This window comes from Temnothorax americanus, unplaced genomic scaffold, assembly GCF_048541705.1.
Source record: "Temnothorax americanus isolate GAGA-0224 unplaced genomic scaffold, ASM4854170v1 Scaffold3, whole genome shotgun sequence".
Classification (NCBI taxonomy): Eukaryota; Metazoa; Arthropoda; class Insecta; order Hymenoptera; family Formicidae; genus Temnothorax; species Temnothorax americanus.
In genome coordinates, this window is record NW_027509442.1 from 4,355,047 (window position 1) to 4,380,923 (window position 25,877).

Below are 25,877 nucleotides of genomic sequence, written 5' to 3' on the forward strand. Positions count from 1 at the left end.
AACCTGCACGGAGCTCTTCGTCAAGAGGGGGAGGTTGCAGACGAGATAAAAAGCTGTGGTAGGGCGTTTTCTGTACCCGGTAATTAGAACATCCGTTGATCACGGCATGTGTGTCCTGTGTGTACGTGAGCCTGGGCACACAACGTCAATGCACCCCAGGTAGGTCATCCGAAATAACGTTTTTACTCGCGCCTCGATAAACGTCCCTTTTTCAGTGACACACACACACACGCACGCGCGACGCGGAGATCGGCGGATTGCGAAAGAGAGGCTCGAAAAGCGCGGCACTCTGTGGGATCACCAGCGACCTTTGACGCGGCTCGCCTTTGTCCCCTGTATCAGCGGGACATTTTTCGTTACGAGGGAGTTCCCTTCTAGCGATGTCTTTTGCGGGAGGTCTCGCCATTGCGGCAGCGAGGAATGCAATCATCACGAGCGAACAATCGGCGCGATGAAATTGAACAAGATTTGTCCTATAGGTTCCTCAATTTATTCCGAAGAAACGACGTTTCAGGGTGCATCTTATCCTAATTGTCTCCCTCTGGGATCATATCGATGCTAGTCGCGTGCAACGTTTCTAACTTTGTGTCGACATGTTCTTGAATTTTTTAGTTTTTTACTTCTTTTTTTTTTTCAATCTCGTACATGGTTCGCCATTGCAGCTTCGACGTTACCGCGTCATAGATGAAGCTGACGTTCAATAAACGATTTTGGAACGTGCTATTTTATCGACAACCGAATAGCACGGTGTCATCGATTTTTTGCCGCATGTACGATCTTTAATAGAATTTCACCGCTTCCTGTCGTCAAATATTTGGCGAGGACAGACTTTTCGTTCGTACGACACTTTATGTAAATGAGCGTCGTAAGAAATAGAAGTACCTAGATCTTTGATGATATCACATAAACGTTTAGAGATTATATTTAAAAATCTCGACGATCAAAATTAATATTCCCAAGTATATAAAACGCTCAAAGTATACTTAAATCTGAATTAAATTATCTATTATTAACTACAGTAAAATAGGCTCATATTACAAACAAAATAATAACACACATTCTCTCTCTTTGTGTATATATATGTGTGTTTTGCATAATGATATCCAGACGAAATAAATCATAGTACATAATATGAGAAGCAAAAAAGAAGAAGTAGAATTACTATTCCATTACATAATATAACATCAAATATTTAGTTTCTAGAGATATATCAAGCGAATATCAGTCGTAAAGATTTTAACGTATTTGTATGATATGTCAATCCAATAGCCATGAAATATCTTCAAGAACTTCCTCGATGTTCCAAGCATGTAATTTCCCGGTTATTTTGTCCTTTTCGTGAATCTTTTCAATTTTTGTTCGATTCTATTCGCATATCTGATTTTTTTATTGAAGTTTTTACGTGAATAAATTCGTAGCTTAATTTAATCAATCGTGTAGAGGCAGTCTCCGTGCTTAAAGCGCTGTTTCTTTTTTTCGCACAGTGTTACCTGTGGCCACAATTTTAGCGAAATCATGGAACGAGCGTGAAGGGTAAACGGAAAATTTCATAAGCTTTTACGAACAGCAACAGAGTGTTTACGAACAGAAGTAAACGGAGATGTGTATCGGCGGGACGGTCACAATAAAGTTGAGGATGATTTCGGAGTGAAAATCTTTACACTTGCCACTCTCATCGCGACCGACCACCCTTCACGTCGCCTTTTCGAGGATACCTGTGGTCTCTAGAGAGGAAGATACCACCCGCAAGACGAGAGAATACCACCCGCAAAACGAGAAGATACTCGCGCTCATTTTTTAGGTTTTCGGAGAAGAAGAATTTTGACGTGAGATATTATTTTTTTTATCTGTGCTTTAGGTCTCCGCTATTCTTTTTTTCCACAAAAAATGTATCGTGTGTGTGGGATTGATATATATTAAAGGTATAAAAAAAGGGATAGAAAAGAATATGTTCAAAATTATAGAATAAAGACAAGATAAAAATAAGAAAAAAATGTAATATTTAAAATCGAGTTGATGGTTGTATTTTCACTAAAGAAATTGCGCATTATTTTATTTTGAACGTCATTTATTAGCAAACAAATGCATATAAATCTATATATAAAATTTTAGAATATCCAGATGATTGATATGTGAATATCTCGATACTGACGTAAAGTCAGTTAGATCCGACACAGAGGGAAACGTAGCTTGGATGAAAAATGTAATCAGAGAGAGAAAATGGACTGTAGAAGAAAATAATTAAATGTCATAAAAAAAAGGATATATAGAATATTGAATAATTTAATTCCATTGTCGCGTTACTTTGCCTTTGTAGTTTTGGTTGTGGGGGTTCGGTTTTTCAGAGTTTATACATTTCCATGATTATGTATATATATAAGTTGTAATTCCTTTTCAAAGGCGTGTGAATGGATTACCTATCTATCCATTAATACGCTATTTAAATATATACACATACCTGTCGTGGTTTCTATCCAAAAGCGCCGGGGTGCTGGACGCCTTGATCCGCCGTTGAGCTTTGCTGAGACCAGGAATCCGTCGTCTCTCCCTTCCGGCGTGGCCACTTGTTCTGTAGTCATGTAAAGGCTGAAATATAAAATGTTAAAAGTCGAATAAGATACAACTGAAGATATAAATGTCAACCGGACCGGAGTAGTGAAATATTGAGTAACCGTTCTGTAAAAATTCTGAGATAATCTCAGAATAATATTGCTCCTCAATAAATAATTCCTCGTATCTCATATCCCTTAATACATATCGGAAAGGGTCACGTTTATTTTCAGTGCGCGGGCATACTTAGCGCATAATATTATTGATGACAATTGATAACCCCCGCGAGAAAGTTGCGTTACGCGTATGTATATCTTTCCCACGATTCGACTGTGCACGCACGAATGCGCTTGATCATTCGTATCTTTGTACCAGTATCGAGTATACTTTGGCCGGGTTACCGGGTCTAATATTATGTTACTATAAGCTTCGCTATACAAGTGGGTTACCAGGCAACCGGTTTTATTTAAAATTGGCCGGGTTCGTCGTATCGTCTTGCCCTCATCGTTCTTTTTTGCCGTGGTTGATAAACTGCAAATTGCAATTGAATCGGATTTTATTTACAGCTCTTCGCTATATTATACAGAGATTATGAAGAGTAATTACTCGTGGAGATACGAGCGATAATAAATCACATATACACGAAGCATAACGATAATAAATTCGTCCGATAGATTAAATGGTATTTTTTGTCGAGAGCCAAAATAATCTCTTCATTATTCACATGTTAAAACGCGTAATACGGATGATAACCGCCAATCATCGCTTTCACAACAGTGCTCGGCTATAAATTATCGATCTACTCGCGCGTCATCGACCGCAACCCCAAGCGCGTATCACTGCACCTTATATCCGTGCCATGGTAATCGACGAAAGCGTGGATTTCGCGGTTTCTGCCCATCCTTTCACGCATGCCTCCGCGTTGGGCGGGAGAGGAAAGAGGTGCAAACGGTGTCGAGCCACAAAGGTTGATTATATCTTTGCAGTAGCTGTCTCGACACCGCGCGCGACGTTCTACTAATTAAGATTCCCGTGCGACGAGAAATCTATGCACGCGCGATATATAGCAGGATATATATATATATATATATATATATATATATATCCTGCTATATACATATATACATATATATAGGATAAATCCGGCTAGCTCAAACTTCAATCGCCGACAGCCCTTGAATTCATCTCGCTATAATCGTACTCGATTCAAACGGAAAATTATGCAAATTTGACTCGTGCCACTTGGCCTTTATCTCGATGGAAATTTCGTTTATATAACGGAGCGCTTTCACGCTTCAAGAAATTTGAATATCTGTCAAATTATAATCTCGACCTGTGATTTTTGTCAAATAATCCGCCTCGTCGATTATTCATTCTGTTAAAAGATTCCGTCGTTTTGAATTTGTCATTCCGTTCAGCCTCCGCGGATCAAATAATATAGCGTTCGCGTTCGCGAAGTAGAATCCAGATAGTCGCTCGATTTCATCATTGTTAGGAGCATAAATTACCAGCTTACACCTGCTACGAGTGTGCGACGCGCACAACGTGGGATTTCTCGCCCCCGAGACGTCCGCTTCCGGTTATATATAAATGTGCAGCGGATAGCGTCAGTTCGACACGATACGTCGGACGTTAACGCGAGCACACTGTCGTCGCTGCGGGTGATGCATGTATAGAGATCGTCACCAGCCGGCCGCGGTATACCGCACAGTCGCGTGCATCCCTATATACGTGCAGCTACCGCCGAGACGTCACCGGCATCGGGGCCATTGCTCACGCGTCGCCGATCGATGATCGCTTCCGCGTATATAGCTATAATAATTACTCGGATCGGGAGCCTGTGAGCGGGATTCGCGTGCCGCGAATATTTAGATCGGTTTACCAGATGAAATATCGCGGCTGAACCGCTTCCTAAAGCAGCGACGGAAATACGCCGGCTCCTACGGAGAAATAGTCGGCAGTGATGAATGAATCGCGAGTAACGTACAATATGTCCTTAGCAGTCACAAACCTCCCCCATGATCGAGTCTCGGAGGATATCAAACTCTTACCGTTCAAGAGCAGTCCTCATCAGGAATACATTGCGAGGGAGAAATTACAAATCGAGCTGGCGAGAAAACGAAGATGTATGTTGCAGGGTATATATGCCCCAAGTTTGAAATTAATAGACGGTCAACTGAGGCTGATATCGACAAAATTTCTCTATTTACTTTTGAAGAATGACGTTCTGCCGGTCCTCATGTGTGCGCACGTGAATGAAAATAAACGAAATTAAATCGATAACCGCGCGCTGCGTCGGCCTACACGTATGTTGCGCATGCAGACCGGAAAATTAGTGGCGGGGCTTGAGGTCTGCTTAATTAAGCCCTAAAATGTCTCATTGACCAAGGAATGCAAGGGTCATAGTAACAAGTTTGCGGTTTTGCGCCGGTAAATAAAGCCATCTTGCGTCACTTGATTTTACCGTATCGTTGTATAACGCTACTAATCCTTCCGTAGTGTAAGGAATACGAAAGTCCTTTTTTTGTTACCTATTGCTGAATTATTTTCAAAAAAGTTCAAGCAACCCAACGAGCGATATAACAGTTGCGTAGTTAATATAATGCGTAAATTGCATGCAATGTAAATGTTAGTTTTAATTTCTCACTCGCGAAAATGCAACTATGTGACAGAAATTTAATACAACATGCATTATATCATGCATTAATAAAAGAGGATTGTACATATATCCTCGACATTAATTAAGTACAACATCCGTTATATTACGTGTTAATCCTGTATTATGTAGCAATTATATTCTGTGTTTACTGAGTTATTTCAAAAGTTATTTTTAAAAAATTAAAAAAATTAATATCGAAATTGAGAGAATGTTAAAATGATAGATTTATTTTCTTGAATTCTTAAGAAAAAAAAGGTACGTTACCATCGCGCCGAAACTCTTTGCAATTTGAGATGTGTTTTTCCTACGTGCGCTTAAATATAGCGTTCGAAACTTTCGTCCATGCCTGAGAAATAAGTACGCGAAGAGAATAATACACTCTCGGCAGGTGAGTTAATTTATCAAACAATACCAGTTATTTATCGCTGCGTTCACCAGCAACATTGTGTCCGATCCGACATATAGATGACGCGAAACCATTGTTATTCGGCGAAGAAAAAGAATATCACTCTTCCGGGAGGGGTGGGTCAGGAGACGCGGGTCTTACGTCGTGCGCCAAGTATATAGAAATATAGCAACCCCGAGAGAGAGAGAGACAGACGTTGCGGCATATTCTTTACCGAAGTAACAGATCGTTTCGAACATGAATACGACACATAAATCGATTTCTCGAACATCAACGAGGAGACGCGATGCTGCTCTCTTTTCCTTTAGATCATCATCACCCCGATAATTAACTTCAGCAGAAATATTCGGAAATATTCCAACGGGTCGCCAGCTCTTCTTCTCTCCCGAAGATATTGATCTCGGGGTATCAAAGTGACCTCCCGCTCCACCATAATTTGATTACTCATTATCCTTTTGAGTATAATCACTTTTATCTTTCACATTACATATTACTCTAATTATTCTTTTAATAGTAAAATTACTTAAGAACGCTATAATAATAATTACATAATTGTGTGTATAATTCCTGATTACATAATTACTATAATTCGTTTATTATATTCTTTTAACTTACCGAAACGGGGGCTGTGTGAGATGCTGCCGCTTCCTGCGCGCGACGGCGGAGCCTGCTGGGACTAGGGCTGGATCGCTGGGAATCCTGTCCCCGCTGCCAGGATGTCGACCTGCTGCAACAGACGAACAAGGGAACTCAATTATCTCCACTGTAACTACGATGGTTCATGAAAAAGAAATAAAAGTTCATTGAAAACCGCAGGCGGCCGAAACTAGCACTTGATATGTAACTTGAGAAATTCTTATCTCTTTTTGTAATTATCGAAGTCCTTCGGACTCGCAATCACGCGTATCGCGGATCTCTCTCTTCTTTATCGTCGCTGACATAATTAAGACGTCGTTATTTGATATACTTGAGTGATTCAAAGACTTATTCATTCGCTCGCGAACCGCTTACGTTCGCAGGAGTATCGTATGTGCATGTATGTACACGTGAGTAACGTTATCTCAATTAATTCATATACACAGGCTTATCGTGTGTTATCGATATCGGATTGCAGTGTTTCTGATAAGCGCGATGCGCCACTCCGATGATTAATCAATAAACACGGCGCGGTACGTACGTCGCTTGAATCTTAATTAATGGCTTTGGAGGAGCAGGGCAGAACCGAGCAGACGTAACGCACACGTCTCGGAGTTGCATCTCGTTATCTTAGTAGGTCGCGCGCTTAAGTGCGGTATATATGTATTTATACAAGCCCGGGGGATATACAGGTTTCGTGTAATAAAATTGCGCTAAAATAATTTGCGCGCTCAGCTCAATAACGCGGAAAAACGGTTTCGCGCCTCGCAATCGCGTGTGCTAGTAGCAAATGTACGGTTTCAAATGCTAGTTTCAAAGGTACGGTTTAATACGTAAATCGTGTGCCATGGAGAGAGAACCGTTGATTTTTTTCACTATTCCTTTTATTCATAATATTGTATAAAAATTATAACGGCTGCGACACTGTTTTCGTTGAGATAGAATCTGTTCCAAAATCGTCTAAGGAAAAATAAGAATGTCCAACGGTTTTATGATAACTCTAAGATATATATGTAGGAAACGATTAAATATATTTTTGTCAAAAATAAATTATTATTATATTAAATTTTCTGTGCTATTATATATATATATATTTTAAAGAAACAATTTCAATATAAACATCGTTATTTTATAAAATTGTAAATTTTGGTAATTTACTTCATGCCGGGCGTTATCAAGAGACACGTTGGTGTCTCGCGCTATAAGCGAGACCGCACCGTGACTTTTTTACGCGTATGTCAAACCGTGCCGCAAACTCTTAGACATATCGCAATTTGAAGAGCATGTATTATGAACGAGAATGAAACGGAAGTGTTGCAATATTAATAAAAACTGCGGTTTTCTCCGTCAATGGATTCTATACGATTCGGTCGGCGTTTGTTTGCGGGCACTCGCGATCGAACGAGGAAAACATTTTCGTAATAAATTACGGTACGTGGAGCCCACGGCTTATCGTCCTGACGCGATAATGGGTGCGATGTTGTAAGTTATGGGGTCAAGGGTTGCCAGGTACGATTTGTACCAACGTCCGTTTCGTCGATAACCCCCTCTCACAAAGACGGCGATTAATCGTCCCGATTGTCGTGCCACGAGACAATAATCTCGGGTTACGTATCACACACGTAGCGCGCGCGGTGTGACGTGGGTCCGACTTTCTACTCGAATCCGGCAATGCGTGCGTAGAGCAAAGTGCGTGCTGGAGCAACGAAGAACGCAATTTCTAATCTTCTCGACAGTTATTCGCACCGCAGATATCGAGCTCCGTGCTTCTCACAAACAAACTGCGAAGACTTCTGCAATTTTTCTTCTTCTTTTGACCCCAATGGATTTCCGGCTCAATGTAGGAGCCAAAGTATTACGCTTTATAGGTTTTTGTAATTTAATGAGCGAGGCGTTTCTTCGATTTTCACCATAGATCGAAGAAATGACGAAGTCGGTCCGTATCCGCAAGAATATCAGCCGATCGCAATAATCTCGAAGGTCGAAGACGTGCGCGCGTATGGAAGAAGGAGGAAGAAAGAATAAGCGGAATTCGAAATCGCTTGGTCCCACATTCTCACGGCAGCGCTTCATTATATTCGTGCATGAGCAAATAATATACCTCGCAATATTGTCGTGCTAGAAACTCGCAACGGCAGGTACCGATCGTCAAACGGTGAAAGGCGATAATAAACGCCGCGGCGGTCGCGGCGCGGCGCGGCGCGGCGCGGCGAGGCGCGAGCGAACGAGTGCACTCACGTCGTCGTGCGCACAGGGAAGAAAGGAGAGGAGAGAAGAAAAGAAAAGCCCGATGAGATAAAAAGAAAGTATCCCCGATGACGAGGCCGCGAATAGCTGACATAGTCGGCCGCGAGCCGACTGCGCCGATTGAAGGCAGGTCACGGCGCTCTTATGCCATGCACCTGAGAGTTCATCGATTTATTCCACTTTCTATAATATACGCGCGGTATACCGATCGAAACCATTGCAGCGCGGCATCATCTTTCCTTGCGCGCGCGATGAGAGCGTCCGCGGAACGGACGAGATTTACTTAACCCCATCGAGGATGAGCGACGTGCGGCTCTCGTCCTTTTGCGAGAGATCGCGCTTCTCGATATGTTGACTCTGTTCCTGTTCGCTGTCATGTTAACCTTCTCTATTCCCGACTGCCGGCAGAAAGGCGAAGCAGGGAGGCGTCTGCGAAGAGGCTCCTTTAACCTTTGCTTATAATTAGCTGTACGATCATAATGTAAGACCAACGTCAAATCGGTCTCGAAGATCAGCTATAAATGGCTTACATTACTAGAATGTAAAGGTCGTTCAACTTATTCTTGTTCCATAAATATTAATAGATTTGTTCTCAAATAACGTGTATAAATAAAATTTTACGAATATATGTTTATTTTAATTAAAATGGTAATAATAATGGGTTAACAAGAACTTAAGATAGAGTTGCGAAATTAATTAAATAGTTTTTCAGAAATCCATCTGAAATTATTAATTTATCAAACTTTGGGTGCACTTGTATTCTATACAATCAAAAGAGACAGTCTTTTGAAATCTAATCTGAAATTGTAACGTTTTCTTAAATTAGAAATTGCCACGTTCAATTGAAAAATTGACTCAAAATTAATTTGATAGATTAATAAAATCAGATTTGATAAATGGATGATTTCAGATTAATTTTCCTAAAAGTATTTGATTAATTATACATCTCTATCTGCGCTCTTATAAGTTTTTGCACTAACTTAAGTTGTTATTATCATTATTTAATATCTGAAAACTCTTTTTATTTGCAAATTCTAATTGATTATAATAATATACAGACTACATATTTTTTTCTCTCATGAAATTTTTCAAGCTCTCGTGTCGAGACAGATATTTTGTAAGATATCCATATCTATAGAAGCTTCGACGTAGGTAAGTGCACGGCACGGTTGTACCGTTATGAAATACGCGGTATGTTAAAAGTTGATGGATGATTACAAAAACGCGAACGACGGCACGGGATCTAATATTTACCGTCTGGTACGTGAAAACTACGTCACCGGCTGCGTGGCACGATCGAAGGATATTGGACACGTCGTGCTCGGTATACATAAGCGGATACCTGCGATACGTGCTCGCGACCAGGTGCGCCGGATCCTTTCCGTGGGCGCGGAAACGCATGCTTTTTCGACGTGAAAAGCGCCAACGGCGCCAGCGATATGGCCAAGGTTAAAGAATTTTATGTCTAAAACTCGCGTTGCCTCGTACGTGTTGCGCAAAGCCGCATTTCAGACCAATAAACTGTTGAAACATAAATTATATGACATATTTACCTATTATAAATTGTAAAGTCTATTTTTTGTCTATATATGTACATGTAAATTCAGTGTGTATTACTAGGAAATATTAAAGATAAAATAAAATTTTCTCTCTAAATATAAGTACAAGATACATAAAATATTCCAAAAATGGTTCTTCTAATCGAAGCTTGACCACTTGACGTGTTTACTTATCTAAAACGGCACAAAAGTTTCCTGAAATATATATTTCCTGAAATTCCTTTTTCCCCATGTTTTCTGATCATCATTTTCTATACGTTACATTGTTACCTCTTATGGAAAAAGGATAGACAACTCTCTCAACCTGTGTTTCTATCACATGCTTAATATGGAGGCGCAGACTCCGCTGTTTTGCCCGGGGCGCCGAAATATCTCTACCGGGCCGTTGCGCGTGGGTGTTGCTCGCTGGTGGGTAATAACCGGTCGTAAAATCTTACCGGTTTCACAACGCAGCCTCCCCTCGGGTCCCCGGTCGCGTCTTATGAATATACCTGTGAATCTTTTGAGGCGCGCGCGCGCGATGCGCTGCCGCTATTCCGCGCCCTGCGGCATGTAGATTCACGGATATAAGTACGCACGATTTTTCTCTTTCAACGGTTACATTGAACTGAGGGTTCGTGCGCATCCTACGTGTGATCGTTCTATCGTGCGATGAATGATAACGCTCATGACGTCCATAATATAATTCGCGTATAACGTATCGCTTTTGCTTTATGCGAGATGTTTCCGTGAAATTGCCGCTCGATATCAACATCGCATGATGCAATTGAATAATAATTCAAGAGATTTGAATTTGATTTCTTTTTGGTAATCATTTTATTGCGTGACAACTGATAACGATTGTAACCGTGATCGCGCTCATTATAACATTATTGTATTACTTTGCTTTTGCGCAATATATCTTCTTATTGCTCTTTTACATACTTCTAATTCTCGTTAACTACTAACTTATAAGAAATGTAGTTACTATTATTATTTTTGTACCGTTACTGTATCCAAAATTGTATGTAATCAAATAATTATATACAAATCGAAAGGTTTAACATGTTTTATTTCTTTGTAATGTAGTTCATTTAGATTGCGTCGTTTATATAAAGCAGAAAATAATTATATTAAAAGCAAAATTTAATCAGGTAAATGTAAGTGTAAATTTTAGAATAAAATTTGTCCACTTAAAACATTTAAAGACACAATTATATGGCAGAGTCATATAGCATGGAATTACATATGCTACGAATCAATTAACACGATTTCGAATTCAACAGGTACAAGTCCACACAAGATAGGTATGATTTATTATATTAGCAACTTCTCACTCCTATCTTTATTTGAGAGATTGCTTAATGGATTTGCGTTATTCGCCGGACGAATATGTAGCCGTCGCATGCGCGGTAAAAACTGGTTATAATATTACAAGGTAGATTACCGAATCGCCAGACCATTCGGAACGCCGACTTCTTTTTTTTCTCGCATTTTCAAGGATTCAGAACTTTCGCAGCTCACGCGAGCGTTAAAACGGGATTGCGGCATTTATCGATTCGTTGTTAATAGCACATTTCCGCGGCCGATCTGTGCTGACGGATCTCTTTCAAGCCATTACGGTTTTGCAATGTACATTTAGCGCACGAAGCAAGGGCCCGGGCCCGGAGGAAGCTGGCGGCTCCTTTTTCCATCGCATTTGTGAGTTTCACGTTCGCGTGTCGCGTCATCTCATCGACTAATTGTGCATAATCAGCGAAATCGCGTGGAATTTGCAAAATGCGAATTATCCCTTGCACGGTATACACATTCCATCATCATTTTCGACAAGCTTAGTAAAGTTAAAATATAGTGAAGCATCAATATAATTATATTAATTTTATTTACATACGTGCTAAAAAATAGCAATAATGGAGATGATTACATAAATAACAAATATATAGTCTCTTAAAGACACATTATTCAAATAACGAGATTTATCTTCTTAATAGGAATGTAGGTGGACTCTGTGACGTCAATTAAACGTAAAATACACGATAGAGATAATTGTATCTGATAAAATATCGTTCCAACAATGTAATCTAAACTTTAGTCGATAAACAATGTTCCCTATAAAACGAGAGACACACAAATCAAGAAATAAAAATTCACGCGATGTACATAAAATTTTATAAAATTATATGACTGTGTTACATTGCTCATTTACAATGTTACGCATTATTTATAATGCTATATTATGAATAATATCGTGTATAAACTGCAATAAATGGTTACTATATACATATTTATATTTATATAATGTTATAAAGGTATAAAGGGAAAGAGAGAGAGAGAGAGAGAGAGAGAGAGAGAGAAAAAACAGCGGTGGAATCCCGTATAATATCACGATATAGTATAGATATAGTATCGCGAGTAACACATTTGTGTATCTAAACGACTTTTTTTTTATTTATACCATAAATCCTTTATACAAGCTTGGTCGCGACGCTCGTAAATCAGGAGCGGCGTTTTTTCGATTTTGCCCCGACGAACGCATGCGTAGTATAGGTTTTGTGGACCATAAAAAATCGATTCTGCAGCCCCCGCGGCTTGTTGTATGTGCGTTAAACGTGGATTCGCGTGCTGCTGCGCGACTGGTCGGTCCGGAAAAGATTTTCAGTTTCCATCCCCGTGCTCAGTGCTCATCAAGCTTAAGGAAAAATATCCCCAACAACGCGGCAATCTTTGTTATACGCATTTATTCGACATAAAACAAACGCGCGACATAAACGTCGCTGTTTAGTCGCGAATTGAAGCAAATATTTTGTAGCAACTAATAATTGCTCACTGAATTCTGCTATTTTCTCACGTTATTACTATTTTTGAATAGCGCGTTTTTCACGTAAGACAACACGACGTACCAGATTAAAATTTTAATAGCTCGAAATATAAAGTAACGTAAATTTCATTTGACGAGAACTTAAATTGTCTGTTGATATTCTTATCAACACAAATAATCTCACCAATATCTCTTTATATACGTATGTATACATCAGTTTATTTTTTTTTTTTACGATTCCTCGACGTTTCCGCGGCTTTCGGATTTTTCTGAAAATCGTGGGGCTGATTTGTATAACCGCAGTCGATGTGCCCGCCGTAAAATATCTCGTCCCGAGAATCACCTACGAGACGAAGGGACCGCCCGAAGGGACGAAACGACGTTGGTGGTGGTCGGCGGAATATAAAGCCCACCTTGCATCCGCGGTGCATTCGCGACGACTTTGTATATATATGTATCTATTGATATACGATTCCGCCTTTTGTCGACGGACTCTTCTTTATCTTCTTCGCTTTCTCGTCTTATGCTCTTTTGTCTCATCCGCCGTTTTCTCAACGTCCGCGTCGTCGGCCGCTGAGATAAATCATATAACTTTAAAGTGACGCGCTGATTGTGAGATTTGAAATCTCACAGGAATGCACAATAACGCGATTACGTGCATGCGAAGAAAATCACATTTGGAGATTCGTACCTTTGTTGTTTATGATAAAAAATGAAATAATAATTCGAAGTAATTTACATAAGACTTTCGCGTTAAGCTGCATCGGTCGAGCAATAAAGGGTTTTACACTTTTATTTCTCTCGTAGAATAAAGTAGATTTAATTTAACAAAAGCTCTATTTGCGATTTAATGCAGAAAAAATCAAGGTAAAATTAACGAGTTAGCTGTTCGAGTCTTTGGACTCGAGAACTATCTCTTAATATGTCCTCTGGGACACGCGTGCGATTTTCTCGTGAATTTAACGCAGAGTTTTGATTTGCGCTAACGGAGAAAGTATCGACCGCGTAAATCGAGAATTACACGGATCATGGATGTAGAATTCTTGTCGACGGTGAGTTTTCAGTATTCTCTGGCTGTGAATAGGATGCACGTCCCGTGAATGCGTGTCTCGCGCGAAAGCCGATATGGCTCCACGCGATGCGTGACCCTACTCACTATACGGCTATTGAATTTCAATTTGTGATATTGCTGTCTAATTAATACGAACCTCTCCCAAATACGCATACACATATATACATATATAGTATAAGCCGGTTTTCATTTATTCGAGCCGAATCGCGTCAAATCTATTATTAAGCTCTTCCCCATACGGAACCGATGTCGCCGTTTAATGCTTCCTGCACCAATCGGCATCAAATCTGAGATGCATATATTGTAATTTGTAACTTCTCCATGTCTAATCGTAATAGAAAGGTATAGATAAAGCAAATTTAAGATTAGTCTCTGTACGAATTTTGGGAGATTTCATGATCTTGGTTTATTTTAATTGGATTTGTATTACCGGTTTCTATAATTTTTCTTACCATCTTTATAATAATTAATGCCATCTTATTAAAATTTTTTAAATTTTATTCCAGGCATAATCTAACAGAGGAAAAGAACTTTAAAATGATAGCGCATTTTTTACGCGCTATAGTTGCCCAAGGAGAAAATCAAGTTTCAGAAATCATTACTTATAGTTTCAAGTACTCGTGGAAAGATTATATTAGGAATCTTAATATTAAGAGTTAATCTTCTGCCTTCTCATCGTTATTACGTGCTTCGACGAAAATTGTCGAATGATTCGCGAGAGATGACTTACGCACGGCAAATCCCAAGTTAATTCTTATGTTAGAACAGAGCGAGCTTATACAGTTAAGCCAGGTTCACTGATCAGAGAGGCTTCGCGAACTGCAGAGATACATCCGTCGAGTCTGCTGTATCTCATGTGTCCAGCTTCCCAGGAACTAACTTTCGCGGTTTCCTCAAACTTTGTAATGGTTTTACCGAATGAAATCTCCGCGCTAAGCGGATTAATAGCACGGATCCGTGGACCAGATCATGCTCACCGGGAGTTGGTTATCCTCTAGTGGAAGGGGCGGAGGAATGTTACTCCCGTAAAGTATGTGTAAGAAGATGTATGTTTTTAAGAAGAAAATTGTATTCCAGAAATGCCGACATAAGTATTAGGATCGGATTTTTTGGGGCGGCCAAAATTGATCCTTTTCTTTTGTATAAATTTTAATACACGATAACGAACACTTTGGCGAATATTTTAAATTGAATCTCACCCCACTGTACGCACGTTCCCGGCCTAAGCTGTATATCGGAAAGATATATATCGAGGAAATAAGCGCTGTGTGTAAAGAACACGGCTCGTTTCCATAACGTGATCCGCGCACGGCCCTCAAACAAATCAGGGGGTCAACCTTTTATTGTTCATATATATTTTCGTGAAATCGATAACGGGTCGTTCTCACAAAGAGTTGCGGAATTGCAGGGTGGTATTCGGGTCATATGCGCGCGTCTCGCGAAATACATTGGTCTTAAGCTCGGCGAAACTGGATCTGCATAAAAGCGACATGTCACCGTGATACTCTGTTTGTGACAAAGAGAACGCGCACCGTAACACGTGTGCTATCGTAATTATGCGAGCACGACGCATTTACCGTTGCGGGAAAGATAGAAGCGTTAAATTTCAGTTTTGCTTGGATATTATCTTGGATATTTGCCTTTTTCAAAATTCTCTCAGAAAATATTTTTGACTTATTCCCACCTGAATATCGGAAGACGTTCTATCGCGCCGTGTCCGTAAAACCGCGCATCGTATTTTTCATATTTTATATTTCATGAATATCTGAGGTAATAAACCTTCCTAACTCCACCGTGGCGGCCGGCGGTATATTGCATTTAGAGGCACTTCTTCGCGATTCTTGTTGCAAGATCTTCGCATACTACGTTCCAGTATTGTCCGATGTTATTACGTAAGAATGCCTTTTAACTCAAGATCTCAACGTCAAACAAGAAATTCCAATTCCGGCGGAAGCTAACGCTTTATGGATGGCTGCAGATGGGGTAGTGACGCGCTGCCGCGCTGTTTCTTGAGTGAGTTCATTGTCATAAGAATGAGAAGTGAAGACAACAGAAAGAAGGTGGAAATGCGAGACCAAACGAATAATAAAAAGTCGGAAAGGGGAAGAAGAGAAGTGAATGACCGAGCAAATTCCAGTGTCACCGCTAGGAATGGCGCGTATAAAGCAAACCGTTTCGTCTAAGGTTGCGTTCACACGAAATGACATCTTTCCGGAGAATACAAACAGTTTCAAGAGTTGCCCCGATCTTCCGGTATTTACAGTCTTTCTCGGGCACAACGTCTCTTGCTCAATTCGACCCGATCGGCTATAATTGATCTGGATTGATCCCGAATTCCAAAAAACCCAGTATATGGAGGACCGATTATTAGCACCCCAGGTAGCAAGCACTCGTCATTTTGACGTCAATTGACGTGCTTGGTACCTGGGACTATGTGACACAAATCATTGGAAATTTGTTTGCAATTGAATATTTCGCCGATCTTCATCAAAGATATTGATATTGATGAAAATCGAGATACGAATAATACCTGAAATTTCTGCAATATATTTGTAAAAATGAGTAAAATCATTTTCTTCCTATAGGCAAATTTTTAAAAATTATAGTTTATTATTATGTTCCTTTCCCCTTTTGGAAACTCATGCGGTAAGTAACGAAAAGCGAAATTTCAATGGAAGAATAATATAAACGCTATACAATGGGCAACTCATGAATGGAATAATGGCGAATGCATGACAAAGGAATTCTTATTAGCAAGCCGTCCTGACGGAAGGAAACATGAAACGCCGGTTTAAATACGAGAGACGTGAGCTCGTCTACAATTTATCAGAACGACACGGCACTTTTCGCTGAATACAAACAAGTACGTAGCCAGTGGTGGCACGCGCCACACCGCCGGAAACCTGTCGCGACGTCAATGAGTTCTGACCCGGCTTATCTCTTGTCAATTCCGAATGCATCCTGCGAGAGACGATTCACGGATGAGAATATCCTCATCCATCCCACTCAAGAAGAAATTCATTCATCTTCTGCAATAACTGGTTTGTCTAATTCTTATGCAGGTTGCGTTACATCACAGATATTTTAGTGCATTAGAAAGAAAAAAAATGTTAACGGTACCTACAAAACGTCATATTTATGGGAAATCGATTAATCGTTATCTCTCACAATCTTCATAAATATTTTAATATAAATAGAGAAACAGAAAATCTCTCAGTAATATTGCAAAATGTACCATTTAAAATAAAAAATCAATTGCGATTATTTATGAATCCTGATGAATACTCTAATATATTTATGAAAAATCTCATAAATACCAGTAATATTATAAAATATGACATTTAAATGGCAAATTAATTACAATCAATTATCAGTCTTGATAAATATTTTAATGTATTTTACTGCTCTAAATTATTAGAAAATACATTAATAACATATCATATATATGCTCTGTTGAGAGCATATATAATGACCACAATCTGAATATTTTAATATGATAGAAATATTTATACTTTTATGTTTTCTATACATAAAAGTAGCGACAATAAAGCAATCACGCAAAAGTATGTTATTTCTTACAAAAATGTTTTCAATTATTCCGATCTATACCTATGAAAAAATATTTTCACACATGTGTATAAATTGTAATCAACTGTAATAAAAATTATTTATTGCTTAAAATTTGAGTTGTCGATGAGATTTAAGATAAGAGTAATCTTCTCGTTTTTTAAGATAGAACCCATTATATGTTTTTTTTAAATATATAAGCAAATTCTTTTTGTTTAAATCAATTCACTCTCTGTTATGTTAAAATATTAAAGCAATATTATTAAAAAATGAATACTTTGCAAGATCACATTTTATATTCTATTTTCTGACATTTTGATGCACATTTTTTTTTATGTATAATATAATATTTACATATAAAGTGTGAAAGAGTATTTTATATGTAGATTGACCAAGAAAATCGGTTTAAACACAAAAAGTATACCATATTTAAAAAATAAAAGAATTTGCCCCTCGCCCCTTCCTGTTTCCTTGAACGTTTCCTTCCGGCAGCGGTATCTCATAAAAAAACTTCTTAATACATTTTAAAACAAAACAAAGAAGTTTGTCGCTATTGTTACTAGTTTCTAAGGAAAACAGTTTTATGCGATTATTCTGTACTACATATAGTATATATTTAACTTTATCTCCAATTTTTTTTTTATCGGTTATTATATTTATTTATATATATATTTTAAATATAGGAACCATGAAGCTCAGGTATCTCTAAAGTGGTCAATAAGACAATACGTTTGCCAAGAATCGCGTGAAATGCGAGCGTTTAACTATCTCAACTTGATTCTCTTCTGTCTGGTGTTTATCCCAGGGATAAAATGCGTATAATAACAATACCTCGACCGTGCGATCGTTCACCTTCATCATCACGCTCGCCGGATCGCTTTCTCATCCTTCTTGCATCGCCTTTCCGCCGCGATTACCTTCAATTTCTGTAACAAGAGTCCGCGTCTTTTTCTCGCGTATACGCGAATATTACTTCATTATTACGGATGTATATAATTAGCGCGTGACGATCCCTAATAACAAAGCCCGCTGCTGCTAATACCACGGGGGTGATAATTGCAGTATCGGCCGATCGGCGAAAGTTCCCGTGCGTGCGCTTTCAGGTGCGTGCGGCATGCATCTGCATATCTGCGTGTACCTAGTCGGCAGCTGCAATCTAACGTGTGCCGCATCTGGACCGGTTATCTCCATGGCCGTATCCGGCGAGGATGACGTTCCCCGAGAAATGGAGGGTGGCGGGCGCCCATTATTCGCCGGCGTGCAACACACGCTGCATGTGTCGCGTGCTCATAGACTCTAGCGTAGTGGATGGATGCGCTACTTGAGTGTGGCGAAGCATAGCGCGGTAGCCCGCAGAATCCATTCTTCACTCTTTTTCTTTCTCTTTTTTTTTCCAAGCTTTGGAATTAATTGCAAACTTATTCCCTCTCAAAAATTGTTGTTTCGCACGTTTTTGTTTTTAAAACATCCAGTTTCTTTAATTTAAAATTCTTATTAGTGTACGCGCAAACTTTTTGCTGTGTTTTTGTTATCTCGGAGCCATAATGCAGCAAAAGAAAATATAATTGACGCAATTTGCCGTTACAAATATTCGAGAAATCCGACGAAAACAGGAAAGAGGTATGATTGACTTTCCTCTTGCGTGTCGGCACAGCCCTCTTCCCGTCGTATGGCAACTCTGTCTCCGTTCTACAAAACATTGACAGCTGCTATGCAACTAAATGCAGTCCATTTGGACCGGTTTCGATGCATCTGGACGAACAAGGCCGCGGAAAGAAGACTTCTTCGTCCTTTCAAAATTAGAGGGATGGATAATATTTCATAATCCAATTAATAAAAAATTAATGTAAGAATTTTTAACATCTATGTATGCTCGATATTAAGCCCAGTGCCCTTTTGCCATGTAGAGTATAAATATTGTGTCATCATGAATAAGATTACACATTTCGATAGTTTTCACAAGCAATCGAGACGTACTCGAACAGAATTTCAAAATCTTCCGTAGAGGAGTATTTTGTAAAACTTGAAAGAGCGATGAAAACCTCAATGTTACGCGCATGAAATGCACGACACGTGCTTCCTCATTCTCTCTATCTCAATTTTCTATCCCTTTGTAGTTTCAAGTCTTTGCGATATGTTGAAACGAGATCACCGAACATGTCCGGCAGCTGTCGCGTGGCCGCAGGAAAAGCACATCTGCCAGTCGGGTGTACCTACTCCTGTCGATCCCTTCGCTTAGGCGAACGGAGGTCTTTAAGGACGAGGCTTTAAAGACCTCCGTTCTTTCGCCTACCTCCCGTTATTATTTCGCAGGACGCGGCGCTCCGATCGATTCTCGTCCCTTAAACTTGTCCGATCTCTCGGCGACGACCATCTGCTCCGGCCGTGAAAAGGTTCCGCCCAATCCTCGGCAAACGGGTAAAAACGGTTTGTGAGCGCTTTTTCAAAATGTGCCTTTGTTAAACTTCACATTTTGAAAATTTAAATATTAAATGGCGTTTTTGTAAAATATCAAAACCCTTTGAGCGAGAAGTAAATAACTCGAGTGTTCATCCGCTCATGGACTGATCCTGTCCGAGCGATAATCTTCAGTTCAGAATTAGCATGGTTGTTCAAAAACGATGGTGCGCCCAGGATAAAAGGTCGGCCATCTATTTTTAGCTCTTCACACAACGCTTATCGTTGCTGAAGCGTGACCCCCTTTTATTCACACAATTCTTCATTACATCAGAAGATTGTAAACTCCGCCGCGGGAGAATATCGAAAAAAATCGTTTAGGATATTGGATTTCTTGCATATGGGAAAACGAAATATATATACGTTAGATAACTCTTGACACGCTTATCGCAAGAGTTGCGTTAACAAAAACTCGCGATTATTGAGAGGAGACATAAATGAGGCACGTTCGTAGCGTTTAATGACATATTCGATCCATGGCCTCCGACAACTTACATAATTCACGCAGTAAGTGGAGCAGCAACAGAAATCGATACTGAACGGCCGCCATAACGGTCAAGGAGGGTCGGCAACCTTGTCAGGAAACAGGAGTCAATTCGGTGTCGGATAAAACGAGCGACGTACAATTGTTTAAACTCGATACTCCATCGCGGTTTTGTGTGAAGGACATTCTCTATTTAAAGTTTCAAGTTAATTTCAACACATATTGTTTGCCGTAAACAATTTTTAGATTCTCTATAAGTATCGCATTGAGAAGAATGTTAAATATGATTTGATTCAATTTAAATCCTCGATTTCCTCGAAGCTCGAAAAATTCAGTTACCCAATCTTGGATTATTTAACAAAATTCTCAATTTTTATCCCCCGAGTATTTCGTATGCCTTAGTGCTTATAATTCGGTGATATTGTGCGATAGGTCACATTAATATTAATGCGAGACGTCCCACGCACGTTCGCGTGCATTCGCATAAACGCCAATAGCAGCGGGAGTGCGTTGACTGCACCGCGGTACGAATCGCATTTGCATAGTTAATTCGTCGTAAGAGGGAAACGATATATCGTCCTCGTTATCAGGAAGCGCGATGCACGGTACATTACGCAAATCTTGATCTCTGCAGAGTTTCGCTTTGTTGTACATCTTACCGAATATCCTACGTGTCTCAAAAAATAATTATCCCGGCAAACGAAGGGGCAACAATTCGTCGGGGGGGAGGAATTTCGCGAACGAGATAATCCGCAACGACGAATATATTCGCATTGAATCACGTCGCGTGGCATTATATCGTCGGTTGTTTAATATCCGTGGCGAAAACTTTGCGAGTTTCTATCACAGTTGGTGGTGCGGTGGCTCCGTTATTGTCCTCGTGACCGAGGAAGTGCACAAACTGATGCCGTACCGCGGCGAACCATGCATTCTTTGTAGGTCTGAGCGGGCAATTATTTGTGTAATGGCTTCTCGCTTAATTGAAAGCGACGCTACGGATTTTCGTATAATATCCGACGCTCGTTTCATCATTGGCGTTCATTGGCGTTCAAAATCTGAAGTTTATTAGGGTCGCGAGATTTTATTTGATCGTGATAAAAACGCGATATTATTCCGCGATTTTCTTGGAAGAATTTTCGTTGTTGCAAAAAAGAAGAGACAATTTCCTATAGCATGTGAGAGAGACGCGATGTGTGTATAATGTATATCCGTTATACGCGCGCTAATCCCAGCCGTGCGCTCGAAATTATAGGTCGTCATAATCTCGTCGGTATCAACGTTGTTGCCGTGGGTGATGCGATTTTACTGTCGATATAGCCGCGGCTGAATCCCATAAAATTGAACGCCTGTTTTTACGCGATTGCCTCGCATATTAATTACATGTCGTTTCAATGTCCGCCTTTCAGTATTCGGATACATCGCGATTAATTGAAAAAATGCCTTTTCTTATATTATAAAGTCCGTCAAAGAACACACGTTGTGCAAAAAAAATATTGTTGAAATGTATACCGCTATACATATACATTTATATACATTTCAACAATCGGTATAATCTGACGATTGTTTCGTAGAAACAATTTGTCGTAAGAAAATTACAAGGCCTCAAATAATACATAAAACATAGAAATATATAATTAGTTTTAGTCATGAGAAATAAATAAACCACTATGTTTTTAAAAAATGCATTCAAGATCGTTGAAAAGGTTGCCAGGGGACCATTATCAAGCTCTTTTAGATTTTATTAGCTCTAAATATTCTACATTAATATAAATTTTATCACAAATATTGCATGTTGCTCTATATCCGTCGCAGTGTTTGAAGGATATGTTCATGAATTATTTAAAGACTTTTTGTCGGTATTAAATATGCTTGTGAGAAATAAATAATGTTTGGCATGTATACGATAGTTTTCCATATGAAATTTTATAAAATTCACGACATAAATTGCATCTTGACAATAAATTGTCTATTTCAGTATAATATTCCCACGTCCAGCTAGCTCTTTTCGCATTGCTATTATATCTGCTTTGCAGCATAGAACATACGTTACTAAATATAATATAGAAAAAAACTGTTTCAAAAAACACTACAAGGAAAAGATCGAAAAAAGACATGTAACCTTTTGCTAAAATAAAAATATTGACATTTAATTAGAATCTGCGCCTAACGTATTAATATTATTAAATTAAATTCCGTTAAATCTAAAACAAATTTTATAGTTGTATTATAAATAACCGTGACAAACAGGGTCAAATAAATAGTATAGCGAGTCAACGCATCAAAATTTTTTGCAAGATGAAAGGAGACTCAAAGATGGCGAAAGAAAACTTGGCGTGGTCGATTCCAACTGTTTCAACTGAGACAATTTGAATCAATTGGCCCGTAATTGTGGTTAGACTGTTCCGCTATCGATGTTCTACTTTGGCCAGAATTCTAACGAGCAACTCCGAGGAAATTGGACAATTCTACGAGAATCGATGCTTAGCGTTCTATTAAATTTCCGGCAAGATATTATTTATATCGTATTAACGCCGCTTTTCATACGAGCACCTACTAATTGTATTATTCGCTAATTGGTTAAACAGTTAGAAAGTTAGGAAAAAGAACGTAAAAAGTATACAATACCGGTAAATTGAGTATAAAGAGAGAAAGAGAGAAAGAAACACAAAAATTTCAATCTGATAATAAGTATAGAGTTGATTATGTTTGTGTAACAATACGTAGGCGTGTGTTTAATGGAAAGACAATTTAATATAATTTGTTGACACTGCCCTTCAGTACAATTTCTAAAAAAAGGTACGATGAAAGTTCTAGTAGCGATTGTAGAGATATAATATTGTAAATTATCGTTAGCTACTGATGTGTACATACACATCGCAAATATAATTTCAATTACAGAGTTTCTCTCGAATAGTTAAAAGTCTTCGGTACATAGGTACGCGTGCTGCGAACGAACGACTATATCGATTTCACCAGACCTAATATGGCCATCTTATCTTCGAATCGCGTAAAGAAGAAATGACGCCACGGGGAAATAGCAATGCACAACTTAATTTCCTATTTTTTGAGAGAATCGTTTTTACATATATTACATTTTAAACATCAAAATATTAGTCTTTTATATTAAAGATAAATATTTGCGTTCAACTTTTATGGATTTTGCGTCACTTGTTGCAATAAATAAAAAATGAGGGCTTTATTTTTGTAGAAATTGCATCGAATGGCGCACATGTCAGAACGTAATTGCGAAATGGGTCGTCCGAAATTCCAGAAAATCGATATTCCGAGTCAAATATTTATTTGCATCCACATGGACGCATACGGCAGGTTGACCAGCGCAAACTTATTAACTGTATTAGCGGCGAGAGACGGACGGACGGACGCGGGCGGACGGTAACGCACGTCACTAAGTGCCTGCCACAATTAATGTAATTACTATCTAGCCGTTGCGTTATCGGGACGCGTATACACCCGCGCGTGTCTCACGAGACGTCTCGCGTTGCGCCACTTCGGCAAATATTCCGTAACGAAGTAAAACGATCGAACCGCTCTTCCTGGCAGAAATAATTTGCCCGACCGCGCTTTACCTCATCCGCTTGATGAATAAAAAAGCCGGCGAGGTACAATATCGCCCAGGCTTGCTCGAGACTGAGATAAGATCTCGATTAAATATACATCCCAAGCAAGTAGAAATATTACGTCCATAATCGATTAGATGAAAGTGCCGATACCAGTAATGGAATTCAAGGAGAGGCTAGGTTTGAAGAAGATTGGTGCAATTTTCGAATTGATGATCGAAACCGTAAAAAAAAGTGGAAAAGGCGTTTGTGTGGCGTAGTGTCAATTCGTCAGTCATTTCGAGCGGTGACACATACGCGGGAGGAATAACGAAATGAGAGTATACATATTAATATACGGAGTACGCACGTGTATACGTATGTTAATTCGTAAGACGAGAGCCGCACCGTCCGCGTTCGTCGAGGAGCACAGTTAATATTTCGTAACGCCAGGTGGTTAACGAGCGCCATTCACTCGTCGGGGTTCGGCTCTCCATTCTCCATCCGACACACGCGGACGCATCGTTCGTATCGCAGCCGAATGCAGTCCAGGCTACATTGCAGCAATCGTGCTGTTTGCTATAGGAGAGGAACTGCTATGCCCGGTTGCCGGTCGGGCGCGGGCAACGCGCAACGGCAGAATTAATCCCACCGCCCCGGCGCCAGGATAAAATGCGAGGACATTCACGAGAAAGGGATGATATTAACTGCCCAAAGTGACAGAATAAGCTCATATTCTTATGCAAGAATAACTAGGCTGTGCGCAAAGGGCATTACGCGAGTAATTTTCGTGCCGTTATTACGTCCGAAACATTTGCATGCTCTAATAAATGGCCAGAGAATGCGGACAATGTGGATTTATGATCAAAAATATTCTTTATGGACAATAGTCCAAAAATATATCAGATATACACAGTCAGATAAGGTATAGATAAAAAAAATTTATATAAAAATACATATTTGAAATTGTTCAGTAATTTTTTCTTGTATATATATATAAAAATAGATATAAATTAATTAAATTAATTCTTAATCTGTTATCTCGATTTGTATATTTTATAATTCACATCAAAACCTATAATTTTGTCAACATTATATATTTGCATTATATGTCAATAAAATACATTTTAGAACATCTTTTTCTAATTATTATTTTTTTACCAGCAGAAAGGTACCTTGTGGCAAGTCGAATGAGACATAAGAGATCGAGACGGGACGTCGTCGACGAGACCTCGGCGGAATTTACCGCCGCCCACACGGCTTTGTGTATACCCGGGTGTACTCGGTGTGTCGATAGAGAAAAATAAACAGATCGATTGGTTGCGAAACGAAATGTCTACTATAAATATCGGTATCACGTGCTCGTGGTAGTTGTTACACATCTACATCCGTACATTCGACGTTGCGACACTATGACACATCGTAGTTAATTAATAGAACTAATTGCCAGGGAGCTGCTCACCGCTCAAGAAGATACACAAGCTACGTCTAATTTGCGACTTTGCCATAATTAGCTGGCTCGGTTCGCTTGCGCGGCGCGATTTCATGTGTGAGCGAACCGCGCGCGAATAACAAGCGTGCCGCCGCGGGTATAGTAAAACTAGGTCGCTCCTCAAATCCCAAAGTTAATAGCTTCACAATGATTTCCTTTCCGTTAGTTAATTTACACGCGTAACGCATGTTATGGCTGTCGAAGATCGCGTCGATTAACCATAAAGTGCTTAGAGATTGTATAAGAAAAAGATAGGCTTATATATATAAACTTTTAATGTCTTTTTTATAGATACTGCGATACGATGAAAGAAAGCGACCTTCCGTATTTACAGATTATATTGTTCTCGTTAATCCTCCAGTGGGCGCGTGGAGTCTAGTTTACGTTCCACCAA

At 39.4% G+C, this 25,877-nt stretch overlaps 1 protein-coding gene across 12 annotated transcripts in view; it reads right to left on the reverse strand.

Annotated features, from left to right (window-relative positions):
• Rhogef3 (Rho guanine nucleotide exchange factor 3) overlaps positions 1–25,877 on the reverse strand; it is a 144,141-nt gene that overhangs the window by 15,751 nt on the left and 102,513 nt on the right. For 10 of the 12 annotated variants that reach the window (XM_077411433.1, XM_077411431.1, XM_077411430.1 and 7 more), the window contains 2 exons: positions 6,231–6,342; positions 2,459–2,586 (listed from right to left, as the gene is read on the reverse strand). In XM_077411433.1, coding sequence (XP_077267559.1) covers positions 2,459–2,586; positions 6,231–6,342 — 240 coding nt within the window. The remainder of the gene's footprint in view (positions 1–2,458; positions 2,587–6,230; positions 6,343–25,877) is intronic. The other 2 variants (XM_077411434.1, XM_077411438.1) reach the window with 1 other exon arrangement.